General features: G+C 34.7%; 2 protein-coding genes across 2 annotated transcripts; both read right to left on the reverse strand.

The window, feature by feature from the left end:
* Positions 1-209: 209 nt before the first annotated feature.
* Positions 210-7568, reverse strand: LOC111699668 (cartilage oligomeric matrix protein). Its single transcript, XM_023470390.1, has 14 exons — positions 7214-7568; positions 7038-7147; positions 6830-6981; positions 6070-6228; positions 5870-5968; positions 5304-5413; positions 4072-4899; positions 3735-3935; positions 3600-3669; positions 2800-2849; positions 2155-2258; positions 794-911; positions 648-716; positions 210-403 (listed from the first exon to the last, which is right to left on the reverse strand). The coding sequence occupies exons 1-14, from the start codon at positions 7481-7483 to the stop codon at positions 338-340; spliced, it is 2406 nt and encodes an 801-aa protein (XP_023326158.1). The 5' UTR covers positions 7484-7568; the 3' UTR covers positions 210-337.
* Positions 7569-8907: 1339 nt separating this feature from the next.
* Positions 8908-13216, reverse strand: LOC111699660 (uncharacterized). The gene is made up of 3 exons (XM_023470383.1): positions 12388-13216; positions 9581-9783; positions 8908-9051 (listed from the first exon to the last, which is right to left on the reverse strand). The coding sequence occupies exons 1-3, from the start codon at positions 12653-12655 to the stop codon at positions 8908-8910; spliced, it is 615 nt and encodes a 204-aa protein (XP_023326151.1). The 5' UTR covers positions 12656-13216.
* Positions 13217-15303: the final 2087 nt, after the last annotated feature.

Genomic DNA, 15303 nt, shown 5'->3' on the forward strand with positions numbered 1-15303 from the left:
AGTTACGTAGTTACGTACCACTGAACATAATATGATAATTCATACAAACCTATATTTCACAATTTTATTTGCACGGCTCCGTCTAAACTCAAGATTTTAATTCTCTTTTGATTCTCAGTAGAACCGTGTTGATCTCTATATTCTCTACATTTCTATACAGTTTACTTACTTCTCTATTTGAATTTAATCAATCTGATTAAAGTGTAAACAATAATTATTTCACATGTTTATAAATGTTTTGTAAAAAAGGAAGAAGAGAGAAACTATTTTTTTACATTAAAGATTATCTAAAAATATATTACAAAGCGTTGATGGGATGAGTTATAAATTAGTTTTCTCATAGTTCTCCGTCTTCTCTCTTAGATCTGGGAGGAGCTGGAGGACGGGACGTATCTATCTCAACCTGAACACGGATATTCATCAAATTTATATTTAAAGTTTCAAATTTGTTAAAAGAACTTAAAATAATAGTCGTTTGAATTGTTAGGCTTTTCTTTCGTCGAAAAAATAGCTACACGTAATATATCCCTTACTAATAAGCTATAAACTAAGCGATCAAAAACATTTGGTGCATCTTATAAATCTAAAAAAAATCCAATTGCTGGGTTTTGAGAAAATCCTCTAAAAATGTGATGTTTTTGAAATACCTGATCCTGAATGTGTCGAGGAAGTTCTCGATAAACTGCTTCAGGAACATGATCATTACATCGATACACCTGAAAGTATTCATGTCAGCAATATTATGGCAGATTCATGATGCTTCATGCCTATTTAAAAAAGAAAAAAATATTACCAGATCGGACCAGATAATCATCTCCTGAGAGAAACAGAATACTCCCAACCTTCCTCCCTTCAAGGTTCCGTCAAATACGTTTCCAGAATCAGCCACCATCTTATCTCCCTCAAATATTCTAAACAAGGATTATATAAAACTTCTACAAATAAAGGAAATGAGTTTTTGCCACAAACTCTTACTGTTTCCCCCTTTATCTTAGCAACCCGATGTTGTAGAATTTTGATATTTCAAACTATGAATTCTGTTAGATCAAATATTCTAAGTTAGAAATATCTTCGGTTTACGCCATCTGGTTGCAAAGATATAAAGTTTAACAAATTTGAGTTTGTGGCAAAAACTCAATTCTTTTTTCTCAGAATCTACTTTTATTACGGTTTACCATTAGATAAGATAAGTAGTATTGAATGATATTTTCAAAAAATATTATTTTAAAACTGAACAATGAACATTTCTCCTCGAATTCTAACGTTTTCTCATCCCTATATCTATGCAACCTAATGGTGTAAACCTTGAATATTTCATACTTTGACTCTGAAATATCTAAGCACGACGACATCAGCTTGCCAATGCAAAGATAAAGAACCAGAATATTGTAATGTAAGGTTAATCAAAAACTAAAATATCTTTAGTTCGATCTGTTTGAGTTGTAATGTAAAGATTGAAAATGTGCCTATCTATTGGTTTGCAAAATATGGTCGGGATAAATCGGTTTATCTACTGAACCCCATTTTTAATTATTAAAAGTTTCTAGACTACTGAGGCTCAACAAGAATCTAAAATTTTAAACCTATTTTAAAATTTCATGCCATAAACAAGTTTGCTTTTATTACATTATGCAATATTTTATTCTGAACAAAGATATTTAAAAGGAAGAACGATTTTTCAAAACATTTAGAAAATCGTTTTGGTTAATACCTTTGATCAGAGAAAAAAATTCCCATAATGTCGTAAAAGCAAAATTATCTACTATTTTGCAATTTAATTAATAACCAACATTTTTGTGAGTATTCTCTGATGTAATTTTTCCTTGTAGTAAATTCGTAAATCCAACCTAAGTCTGATAATTCATATTTTATTTAGTAAATCCAACCTAAGTCTGATGAGTCCTATTGTATTTAGTAAATCAACCTAAGTCTGATGAGTCCTATTGTATTTAGTAACTCAACCTAAGTCTGATGAGTCCTATTGTATTTAGTAAATCCAACCTGAGTCTGTTAGTTTCACTGTATTTAGTAAATCAACCTGAGTCTGATGAGTCCTATTGTATTTAGTAAATCCAACCTGAGTCTGATGAGTCCTATTGTATTTATTAAATCAACCTGAGTCTGATTAGTTTCACTGTATTTAGTAAATCCAACCTGAGTCTGATGAGTCCTATTTTAGGTCTATGCAGGAGAAGCCATCTGTATGCAACCTTCTCTCTCCAACCAACATTCCTGGGATCCTTCCACAGCAGTTTAACCTACATGTATTCTAATAAAGGGATTGTAATGGTATTTTCAAGTGAATCTCCAATTAAAGAGGGCACTCTGATCAATATTATGGAAAATAACATAGTTTTTTTAGCTTAAAAGTTCTTATTTTTGATAATTTCTCCATTGTTTCTGAAACAAGAAATGCGCAAGTGGCTTTTGTAGAGAATCCTCAAAGGAAATGATCAGTTTTCAAAAACCAAAAACTGGATAAGTAAATTATATTTGTGAATCACTCTATCAAGGGGGGTAACTTGAAATTGTGTTTACAGTTTCTTTAAAAAGAGAAAAAAAACTATTTTCAACTTTGACATACGAAGATCACCATTGCATGAATGTCAATAAAAAATTGAAGTCATTTTTGAACTCATGATAATTTTTCAATGAAACGAGTTTCACTTTGTTTCAAAATCATAATCGAATATGAAAAAAACTAATAAATTTAAATTTAGATAAAAATAATGTTTAAAATTTGACTTTCAATAATATTTTTACTGTTTAGAGAGTATCCGATTTCTGTATAATTCAAACCTGTCTATCTGTATTCCCAGTATGCCATAGAGAATTCCTCATCATTTGACCTGAAGTAAAAAATCTAAGACGCAAGAAAAAAACCTGAAAATGAAAACTTTGTTTAATTATAATAATAAGACCTGGAGTGATATTTCTCCACTAATATTTACCTGGTCCTGACTCCAGGTGTATAAAGACCTAGAGTTACTCTGCCAAGGTTTCCCTAATTTTAGAGTTCAGGTATGGACCTTGAGTTATGTTTCTCTATGTACATTTACTTGATTTTGACTTCAGATATATTTACACTTAAAGTTATGTTTCTTTTTAAAGATTTCTCTCGACCTGATCTGACTCTAGGTATATATGTAAACCTGCATTAATATGTTTCTCCACCAAAGTTTACTTGGTCCCAAGTCCAGGTATATTAAAACCTGGACTAATTTTTCTCATTCTAGTTTTTCCTGATTTCAGTTATATGTGCTCTTGGTGTAATATTTCTCCAGACCCTATCTCCAGGTATACGTTAACCTTCAGTTATATTTACCAGGTCTGACTCCAGGTATATATGATACCTTGGAGCAATGTTTACCTGGTCCTGACTTTAGGTATATATGATAACCTGGAGTAATGTTTACCTGGTCCTGACTTTAGGTATATGATAACCTGGAGTAATGTTTACCTGGTCCTGACTTTAGGTATATATGATAACCTTGAGTAATGTTTACCTGGTCCTGACTTTAGATATATGATAACCTGATGGAGTAATGTTTACCTGGTCCTGACTTTAGGTATATATGATAACCTGGAGTAATGTTTACCTGGTCCTGACTCTGATTGAACCAGTTTAAGCTGGATCCCGGGTTCTGCAACTGCTCTGAATGGAGTTGCCTAGAAAAAAAAATTAATCTTTAAAAGATTTAGTTGAAGTCTTATAAATGATAAAAATTGCAAACCTGCCAATATGTTTGAGTATTCTTCTTCCACATAACAGTATAGAACTGATTATTGTCTTGATAGCTGAAAATGAATCCAACGTAATCGTCATCTATCTCTGTATCAACGAAGAATGTTCCCTCAAAGTCAACTCCTCCAAACCTGTGGAACCCGACCGCTAATCCAGGATCAGAGTTCATGGTCTGAACAATCTCAGCACCCTTGTTTTTTAAATGAAGAATTTGATCTTTTCGGATTAAAATTGATAAAAAATCCCAAACAAATGTAATTGTGAGGTAGAGGCCCTGTTAAATAGAATGTTTTATATCTAGCTTATTTAAGTTTATTCTTAATTTCCTTATTGTAAATGACCCAGTTCGGATCAATCTGAGAATCTCCATGTGGATCCAGAACCACAGTCTGATAGGTTCGGAAATCTGTGGCGTAAATTTTACTGTTGTTGGGACAGTTATCATAGAAATCGGTGATATTATCTCCGTCCTCATCTTCCTGGCAAATATCTCCCTTACCGTTCCCGTCCGTATCCAGCTGCTGGGGATTATACTGGAGCCAGCAGTTATCCTTCTCATTCGGAATACCATCATTGTCTGCATCCGAGTCACATTCATCTCCCATTCCATCCTCATCCATGTCATGCTGGGGAGCGTTGGGAACATCTGGGCAGTTATCCATCGGATCCGGTATTCCGTCCCGATCCTTATCATCATTAGTATCACAGACATCTCCGTATGTATCCTCGTCGCGATCTGATTGATCAGGATTACGAACCTTCGGACAATTATCACACGCATCTCCAAGTCCGTCTCCGTCAGTGTCAATCTGATCCTCGTTAAAGACAAGGGGACAGTTATCCCTTTCGTTCAGGATACCGTCATTATCCTTGTCTGGATCACAAGCATCTCCCAACCCGTCCTTGTCTGTGTCCTCTTGATCCAAGTTGGGAAGGAAGGGACAGTTATCACAAGCATCTCCTCTCATATCCGTCCCTTCAGGGTCTGTATCCGACTGATCAGGGTTGGCAACCAAGGGACAGTTATCTGGAGTATTTGGTATACCGTCGTTATCAGCATCATCATCACAAGCATCTCCGATCCCGTCTCCATCACTGTCTTCCTGCCCAGAGTTGGGGGTATCAATACAGCTGTCCATCCGACATTTAGTGTCCTTAACAGTTTTCATTTACTATTCTGATCATTTCTTATTTAGTATCCTTAACAGTTCTTATTTAGTATACTAAACAGTTTTTATTTAGTATTCTAAACAGTTCTTATTTAGTATTCTAAACAGTTCTTATTTAGTATCCTAAACAGTTCTTATTTAGTATTCTAAACAGTTCTTATTTAGTATCCTAAAACAGTTCTTATTTAGTATCCTAAACAGTTCTTATTTAATATTCTAAACAGTTTTTATTTAGGATCCTGAACAGTTTTTATTTAGCATCTTGAACAGTTCTTATTAAGCATCTAAACAGTTTTTATTTAGTATTCTAAACAGTTTTTATTTAGTATCCTGAACAGTTTTTATTTAGTATCCTGAACAGTTCTTTTCCTACCCTCTCCTATCTTTACCTGACACGGGAGATCATAGTCTGGCCATCCGTCCAGATCTCTATCTGGCCCACACAGTTTTCCGTCTCCTGCCCATCCGATCTTACACTTACACACATAGTAGCTCTTACCTAATCAAACCAAACCATAGAGATAGAATATTGGGTTATTATTTAATAAATATTTAGCAAGCTAGAACCAAGGAATATATACTAGCAGCTCCCATAGCTTTGTTTACAAATAAAGCGTACTACAGTTTCTAGGTAAAACATGAACAAGATCAGCCTGAGTAGCGCTGAGTTTGTTTACATTCCACCCGGAAAATACAATATAAGGAATTGAGTATTTGCCACAATAATTGATTTTTTAATTCCTATATCTTTGCGATCCAATGTCGTAGATCTTAAATATTTCAAACTAGGAATTATTTTGGATCAATTCAGAGTATTTTCTATTTAGACGATCTGATGCAATGGAAACTGGAGAGTGAGTTATCATAAGAGTTTTATTTAATCAGGTTTTATTAATTCAAAACATCCTGGAGTAAAATAAAGACGAGGATGAATGTATATCTAGGGTTGGGTTTCCTAAAGGTTTGATACAATCAGCATTCTCATCACACTCAGTTCCATCCGGACAGATGCCAGGTCGGTTGTTACACCCGATATTCTGATTCCCAACATAACCTAGAGAATTGACAATATTTTGATATTTATCAGTTAAGTTAGTTACCCATTTAGGGAATCTTGTATCGGATATAATTGTTGATAAGACATTACTCCCTAACCTGCTATACAGGGTCCACAGTAGAAGGATCCATCCGTGTTTACACACACTGAGTTCTCCACACAACCTCCATTGTTAATCTCACATTCGTTTATATCATAGCAAACCTGTCTTTGACGAGCTGCAAAATCTAACCCGACTCCGGTAAACCCAGTGCTACCTGATAAAACAAATATTAAGAACATATATCGAACTTAAATAAAAGGGAAGAGCGTTACTTCACTTGATATCAATAAACATTAAATACCAGACCATTTAAAAGATTACCTAACTTTAAGTGACCTAAAATTCTTAGAGAGGAGTTTGCAACAGCGCCTTTTAAACATTTGTCTGTTCAAGAAAGATGACAAACCTTTAATTTTAGCGGAAAATTGATTATTTTCTATTGTAGTTTTTCTTACAAAGTGACTTTTGGACTCCGAAATTGTCAGGATTCTTTACTTTTCCAGTTTTAAAAACGAAGATATCTTCCCTAATAATAAACAGATAGACGGACATCGGACATGGCACTCTTTGAATTTAGGATGGCCTAACATTATATCTACAAGCTCTTTTAGGAAAGGGAAGACATCTTAAGTGAGACTTGGAATGAGAGAAAAAAAACAGAAAACAGGAAATCGAAAGGGTTGATTGAATTCATTGAATGTTGTGAAAGAGAAGGAAACTGTAAATGATTAAATGGGATCAGAACCAAAAAATAGGAAACAGATCAGAGTTAAAAGATACTTATACATATTAGAAGGATAGGATTGCTAAAGAACCTGTGTATCCGGGTGGACACGGACCACATCTAAACCCTGGCATAAGATTATAGCATGTTGCTGACACATCACATGGATCTGCCAGATCACATTCATCCAGATCAGAGCAGCTAGTTCCGTTTCCGGTCAATCCATGAGGACAGGGTCCACATCTAGTACGGAGATATAAATATTGGAATTTAATTGTTTAGATCTTAGATAAACAAACCTGTAGAAAGGAGGTCGTTCTATATTAAAGCATTCAACATCTCTGTAGCACGGAGATGGAGTTCGCTGACAGATATCTGGAACACAGGTCAATCCGTCCCCTCTATACCCCTGAACAATACACATCAGGACGGATTCAATATTCATCTATCAAATTGTATGATATTGTATTATTACCTGGGGACAGGGCCCACATTTATAGAATGGTTGATCAGATATAGGATAGCAGGATACACCCTCATAACAAGGTTCAGCTCCGCAGGCATCTCTCTCACAGAACCTACCGTCTCCCTTATATCCTGGAGGACAACTACCACACCTTGGACCTTCTATAGTATCCCTGCAGTCCACTCTAGGTGGTCCTTCAAAGCATGGATAAGGGATATCAGAACATTCAGGTTTCTTTATCTTACAGGCTTCACACTCCTGCAGAGCTTTACGCAGCATCACAGTTTCTTCTCTTTGTGTTTTAACCTCTAGCTTGAGACGTCTTAATGCCTGGAAAACAAATCAGTGAGAAATAATTCATGAAAGTGGGAGGAGAAGATAAACAGGTTGCCAGCTAAACACTAGGGGGTGTAGGAAGGAGAAGGGAGATTAATGGGGTAAAAAGAGAGGGTAGAGGAAATATGAGAAGCAGAGATAGATGGACAATAGGAAGAAAAAGGAATGATTGAAAGAGAGAGATTACTAAAATGATCAAAAACCTAGGAAAAAAGGAGGAGGAGAGGAGAAATAAAAAGGATTAACAAAAAGAACGTAATGAGGAGTAGAAAGTATATGAGGAGATGGAAGGATATGAAGAGTGGAAAGTATATGAGGAGAATGAAGGATATGAGGAGTAGAAAGTATATGAGGAGAAGGAAGGATATGAGGAGTAGAAAGTATANGAATCAAATTAAAATTTAAAAAATGTAAACTTTACTTTCTGGTTTTTTAATAATTTTAAAGGACTTTAATCAAGTTATCCCTCTAGTTTAGGTTTTATCAAATACAACATCAAGTACAGCAAGTTTTATATTAAAAATAACAGTTATAATTTTAGACTTAACTTACAGTTATATAAGTGCAGTTTTATGTGTTCTTTATTTTCTGTTTTTACACCCTCTTGACTAAATATACGGGTCGAAACTGATATTGTACATAACGCTCTTACATTTTAATTTGGATAAATTACTTTAAAACATATTACGGAAATGTTTTATGACATATTCGGGGAAGTGCTTTGGAGAGGTTTTACTGAGGTTAAACCCCCAGATCCGTGGGAACAAGAAAATGTAGTTTTCCAATGAAATGTCGTCGACAAAGAGTATTTAATTTTTTTTCTGAAGTGTCGTTTGACTAAATTTGGGGACACAGTAGAAATATGCAAAAATGCAAAAAAGTGCTGCAATGATTAAATTGATTAAAAATCTATATAAATATATATTTGGCATATATAAATGTAGGTAAACTGCCGTCTTCCTCGTTAATTTTAACTTGTGACGTCGTGTATAATTGGTTCGTATCTTTGTTGCCAACTATTGTACTTGATAATCTATTTGGGTTTTTATAATTCATAGTTAATTAATTTAAGTTCCAATTTTCCAAGTTGTTCTCTGTATGATATTAATGTGCAGAAATTCCAACACGCCCATTGAAATCTACCAAAAAGGGAATCATGATCTAGAGTTATCTACCCCTTTCCTTCCTACTGTTTCTAAACTTTCTTTCATAAATTACCCCCTCCTGCAGTTTCAACCCCCTCCCCCCTTATGTTACCCTTCTTATATCCTTTTCTCCCCTCCTGTTAACTTGTTAGGTTTACTATTTAAAATTAATATTATTATCATTATTATTATTATTCTTATTACTACTATTATTCTTTTTATCTAAGCGTATAATGTGTTCTGATGAAAAATCTTATTCTGAACCTGCATTTTCTCAAGTTGACAATTTAAATCCACAAGAACTGAGTTTGCTGATTTCTGGTTCTGTATACTGATTGCTACATCTCTGGGATGATACATTTTCAACTAGTTCAAACCATCAATCCATTCTAACTCCAATACTCCAATTTTACTGAGAAGGGTAGAGATGAGTAAGACGACCATAACAGGGTTCAGGATAATAAAGGAAAAGTGAGAGAGTTGAGAATATCTAACTCACGATGGAGGTGGACTTTGGGGGAGGGGTAATTTTCAGAAAATGGTTTTAATTCTCGTTTGAATTATTTAAATATGATTCTGAAGATAGAGTTACTGGATAAATGTAGAATGTAGAAAACGGAAAGAAGATGTATATGGGGTGAAACTGAAAGGGGTTGTTGTTATTATTTTCCCGCAATTCTCCTGAATAAATATTATTTTAAATATAAAGGTTTAAATATGTTTATTTTACTGATAAGTCGTCTTACTTTCAGAACTAGGGGAAGGAAATTCAATCCCTGAGCAGCAAGGGAAGATTTAAAAGGTTAATAACGTTGTGGATCTAACCCTAAACACATAAGGAATAAGGATAGTATGAGGGTTGGGAAGAGATTAAAAAGAGCAGATTTTTGGTTTCCTTGCTGTGTTTCATCTTCTGCTTTAGCTGCCTCAGTGAGAACGGCATCCTGACCTGTCCTTTCCCAATACAGGAGAAGAAAACTGTAACCTTGCTCCCTCCATGTCCAGACTGATCAAACGCGATCACGAGATGATCGTCCTTGTTCTGGTTCTTAAGAAGTTGTAGCTCTGATCCCAGGTTTATATCCTCGCACCAGACCCCTGAAAGTTATTCAATAATTATGTATTCTTTAGACTACCCAGAGAATATGCATGGTAAGGTTTAATAAACATAAAAAAAGAATTGTTCGACTTGATTTGAAGCCAGAAACAATATTTATTAAGCGCTTCTTTTTAAATCGATTGGATGGTTATAAACTGATACATGTATGGAGTAAGGTGATGTAAACTAGTTTACAGTACTGATACATATATAGATTGATGTGATGTAAACTAGTTTACAGTACTGATACATATATAGATTGACGTGATGTAAACTAGTTTACAGTACTGATACATATATAGATTGACGTGATGTAAACTAGTTTACAGTACTGATACATATATAGATTAACGTGATGTAAACTAGTTTACAGTTGTGATACATATATAAATAAACGTGATGTAAACTAGTTTACAGTACTGATGCATATTTAAATTAACGTGATGTAAACTAGTTTACAGTACTGATACATATATAGATTGACGTGAAGTACACTAGTTTACAGTACTGATACATCTATAAATAAACGTGATATAAACTAGTTTACAGTACTGATACATCTATAAATAAACGTGATGTAAACTAGTTTACAGTACTGATACATATATAAATTAACGTGATGTAAACTAGTTTACAGTACTGATACATATATAGATTGACGTGAAGTACACTAGTTTACAGTAATGATACATATATAAATTAACGTGATGTAAACTAGTTTACAGTACTGATACATATATAAATTAACGTGATGTAAACTAGTTTACAGTACTGATACATAAATAGATTGACGTGATGTAAACTAGTTTACAGTACTGATACATATATAAATTAACGTGATGTAAACTAGTTTACAGTACTAATATATATACGAGGTACTATATGCTGTGTGAAGATTAATGTAGGAATATAATCCCAGTATTATTCCAGGTATCACGTGCTCATTCAATAATTCATCAATTCATTCATTTAATAATTTATTAATTCATTCATTCAATAATTTGTCCATTCATGGATTTATCTTCTCCATTCAACCCAATTCGACTATTTATTTAAATTTATGGATTGTACAATCTGCGGAGCACAGAGAAAACAATCCATATTTTCGATAACTCTGGAGATTACATGGCACCATGGTTCCTATATATCAGTAGGAAGCATGGAACTATGGTTCCTATATATCAGTAGGAAGCATGGAACTATGGTTCCTATATATCAGTAGGAAGCATGGAACTATGGTTCCTATTTATCAGTAGAAAGCATGGCACCATGGTTCCTATATATCAGTAGGAAGCACGGAACTATGGTTCCTATTTATCCGTAGGAAGCATGGAACTGTGGTTCCTATATATCAGTAGGAAGCATGGAACTATGGTTCCTATTTATCAGTAGGAAGCATGGCACCATGGTTCCTATATATTAGTAGGAAGCATGGAACTATGGTTCCTATATCAGTAGGAAGCATGAAACTATTGTTCCTATTTATCATTAGGAAGCATGGAAATATGGTTCCAATTTATCAGTAGGAAGCATGGAACTATGGTTTCTATGTTTTTATCATGAGGAAACATTGAACCATTGTTCTGAAAATCAGTAGGAAACATTGTACCATGGTTCCTATATATAAAAGGAATCATGGAACCATAGCTCCTTTCTTATAGGAGAAAACATGGTTCCTATATATAGAAGGAATCATGGAACCATAGCTCATTTCTTTTAGGAGAAAACATGGTTCCTATATATAGCAGGAATCATGGAACTATAGCTCCTTTCTTATAGGAGAAAACATGGTTCCTATATATAGAAGGAATCATGGAACCATAGCTCATTTCTTATAAGAGAAAACATGGTTCCTATATATAGAAGGAATCATGGAACTATAGCTCCTTTCTTATAGGAGAAAACATGGTTCCTATGTATGTAAAGAACACATGGAACCATGTTTTATATACATCAGAAGGAAACATGGAATCATGGAACCTATTTATCAGGAGTAAGCAAGGAACCATAGATTCTAAATATCAGGAGGAGACTTGTAACCACAATTCCTATATATCGGGAGAAAACAATCATGGTTCCTAAAAATGAGAGGGGAATGTGGAGAAAACATGGTTTCAATATATTCGGAAGAACATGTACGAATGGTTCCTATTTATCATAAAGAAAACATGGAACCAAGGTTTCGATATATTAGGATGGAAAATAGAACCATCCGTAGGAAAAGTAAACCTTAAACAATACTTGCTATGATATTAGAAGGAAACAATTGAGACATGAGACAATGGGTGCTGTAAATCAGGAGGAAACTGGGGTAAAAATAACAATTATGGAACATTGGTGCTGATATTTCAGGCTGATTATGGAACCATGAAACCTATTTGTAAATCAGAAAAAAAAGGAATCTCTTGGTTCCATTAATCAGGAGAAAGCAATCATGGTTCCTAAAAATGAGAGGGGAATGTGGAACCAGCAACTGAATCAGTGGGATCACATTACACCATATGCATCTAATTTCATTAAACCAGCATGAAGCATAATTGAAGACAAGAGTTTGAATGAAAATCTTGGATCATATTGTTTCTATTTGTAGAACTAAATCTTACCGTCAGGATGAACTAGAGTTAATTTGATGGTTCCTGTATCTTCTAATAAATGAACTTTAAACTGATTATCAAGATCGGGAAAGTTTATAAGGAGAAGAGGATCAGGACTAGGAATCCCGATCATTCGTCTCCGAACCCCTTCAATCACTATCACAAAATCATTATGACGAACAGCTCTCTGCAGGTCCTTGGAAAAGGCGTGGGACTCCACCAGGGACCCGTTGATCTCCACAACGAGGACGGAGAGAAGGAGTATAAATCCCTTCATGGTAGAGAACAGTTTAATCTCACACCTGGAGAAGTTCTTGGGTCATCCCGGATACTATCCTTAGTTTTCAACTTCTAAGACCTATATCTTAAGTGTACACCTGTGTTTCTATCTTTGGGACTAAGACTGAGTTTTCTCTGAGTAAAGGTTGTGTGCGCTCCTCCGATCCTTCTCTTTCCAACACCGGGCACTGCGGCGGTATTCACGGGGTGAGTTTCGTACTTGCTTTAGATTCGATATTCAGATAATTTGATCCAAGGTTGCAGTGTGGTCAGGGGGGCCTGTGTGGGCACATTTCTCATGATGTCATTGGATGAATGTTCCTCCAGGTGTCCCTTAAACCAGATTATGCAGCTCTACAACCATTGTCCACCCAATCCATATTTGAGAATAGGATTAAACCATACTTATATTTCTGAAACCCTAATCCGAGCTCTTCCTGCTCCGTGTTCATCAACACCTGGCAGGTTTCAACCCTCGCTCACGGTGATCCTTACATCTGACAAATTAAAAAAATTCCTTCGTTTTTTTATCGTGTAACAACTTTTATTTGGACTAATAATAAAAATTTTTAAAGTATTATATACATACTTAAAATACATCAGGACATAACAAGCCGATAAGGGCTGTTAAAAATGAAAGGCCCAGTACAAAAAAAAATACAAAAGAGGAGGAGCGGGAAAAATGAAAAAAATGGTGTACTATTGATTTTAGTGAGGAATTTGCATGTCATAGAAAAGGAGAGAAGATTGGAAGAGCATTTACCAACACTGATCTGCAAAATTATGACTAGAAAATCATGTAGTTAATCAAATATTCATAATTCTGCTTGCAGAGTCCTGTTTTTGCAATTAGTTTAGTTAATGTTTAAATATATTCCTTCCCACCCAGTAATTTAGCCAAATTTCTGTTATTTATTAACATCTTAAACATATTAGATTTCTTTGTTCTACGAGGCCTGGAGTTGTTATTTTAAATAAAAGAATAATGGATGAGTGTAAGGAATCATACTTTTCCTTCTTGTTCTTTCTTCTCTTTACTACAGGGTTACCCAGAAATCTGTTCACTACAAGGTTACCCAGAAATCTCTTTACTACAGGGTCACCCAGAAATCTCTTTACTACAGGGTTACCCAGAAATCTCTTTACTACAGGGTTACCCAGAAATCTCTTTACTACAGGGTACCCCAGAAATATCTTTACTACAGGGTTACCCAGAAATCTCTTTACTACAGGGTCACCCAGAAATCTCTTTTGCTACAGGGTTACCCAGAAATCTCTTTACTACAGGGTACCCCAGAAATCTCTTTACTACAGGGTTACCCAGAAATCTCTTTCCTGCAGGGTTATCCAGAAATCTCTTTACTACAGGGTTACCCGGAAATCTTTTTACTACAGGGTTACCCAGAAATCTCTTTACTACAGGGTTACGCAGAAAGCTCTTTCCTACAGGGTTACCCAGAAATCTCTTTCCTACAGGGTTACCCAGAAATCTCTTTCCTACAGGGTTACCCAAAAATCTCTTTACTACAGGGTTACCCAGAAATCTCTTTACTACAGGGTTACGCAGAAATCTCTTTCCTACAGGGTTACCCAGAAATCTCTTTCCTACAGGGTTACCCAGAAATCTGTTTACTACAGGGTTACCCAGAAATCTGTTTACTAAAAACTCATAGACGATTGAACAGATCTGATCAATAACCATTATTTTAGTGATTTGTTTTCTCTCGCCAAAGATTTGTTTAATTTAGACAATAAAAAATCTTTTATTGAAGTAAACATTTATTATTAAAACACTGGATTAAAACTTTCAAATGCAGACAAATCCTTTTAAGAGAAAGCAAAAAGAGTTACAAGAATCCAAACCAAATATTCCCCATTCCTCTTCGCTGAAAAGGGCGGGAAATAAACTGTCCTGATACAAGTTTTTATGATAATTGATCTCCATGTTTGGTAAACCCAACTCCGGATACAATATGCAAATATGTTCAGGTTTAGTGTTCATCAAGGGTTAGGCAATCCTTCACTTTTTATTCATCACTCTAAACTTTTGTTTTTCTCTCCTTTATATTATCTGATATCTCCATGCAATGATGGAAATATTGTTACGCAATTCAGTTCTCTTGAAAGCTTTGATGATATAGAATTGATTGAATTTTAACGTTTTTAATTTTGAAAACTGATTATTTTTGTCGTGGTTTCCCCACAAAATTTATTTGCGCATTTCGTTTCTACTGCAGGGAAACATATAGGAATAATCAGAATTAAACCCTCTCAAATCTAGAAATGTATCAAATAATTCAAGTGTACAGCTGTCAATCGGGCATTGCCATCTTTGCATGGAGGGTCACTTGTAATTTCGCTTATTAGATATTACCTTTTAGCAATGACTTTTCATTTTTACGTTACAATAAAAATCGTTTATTCTCACATATTTCATCTTTTTTATTTAAATACTAAATCTTTACCAAAAATCTAAAAAAATCAATTTCACAAAAAAGTTCTAATCTTTCTAACTTTTCAACTACAACTCATTCCATGATAAACTTCGTTTTTTGCTCTTTTACTTATTCTTGAGTACATAAGCTTTTTCTTTTTTTTCTCCCCCCCCCCCGCCCCCGTCTCTCCCATGAGCAATCCCGTCTTCTA

Source organism: Eurytemora carolleeae, unplaced genomic scaffold (assembly GCF_000591075.1).
Source record: "Eurytemora carolleeae unplaced genomic scaffold, Eaff_2.0 scaffold279, whole genome shotgun sequence".
Lineage (NCBI taxonomy): Eukaryota > Metazoa > Arthropoda > Copepoda > Calanoida > Temoridae > Eurytemora > Eurytemora carolleeae.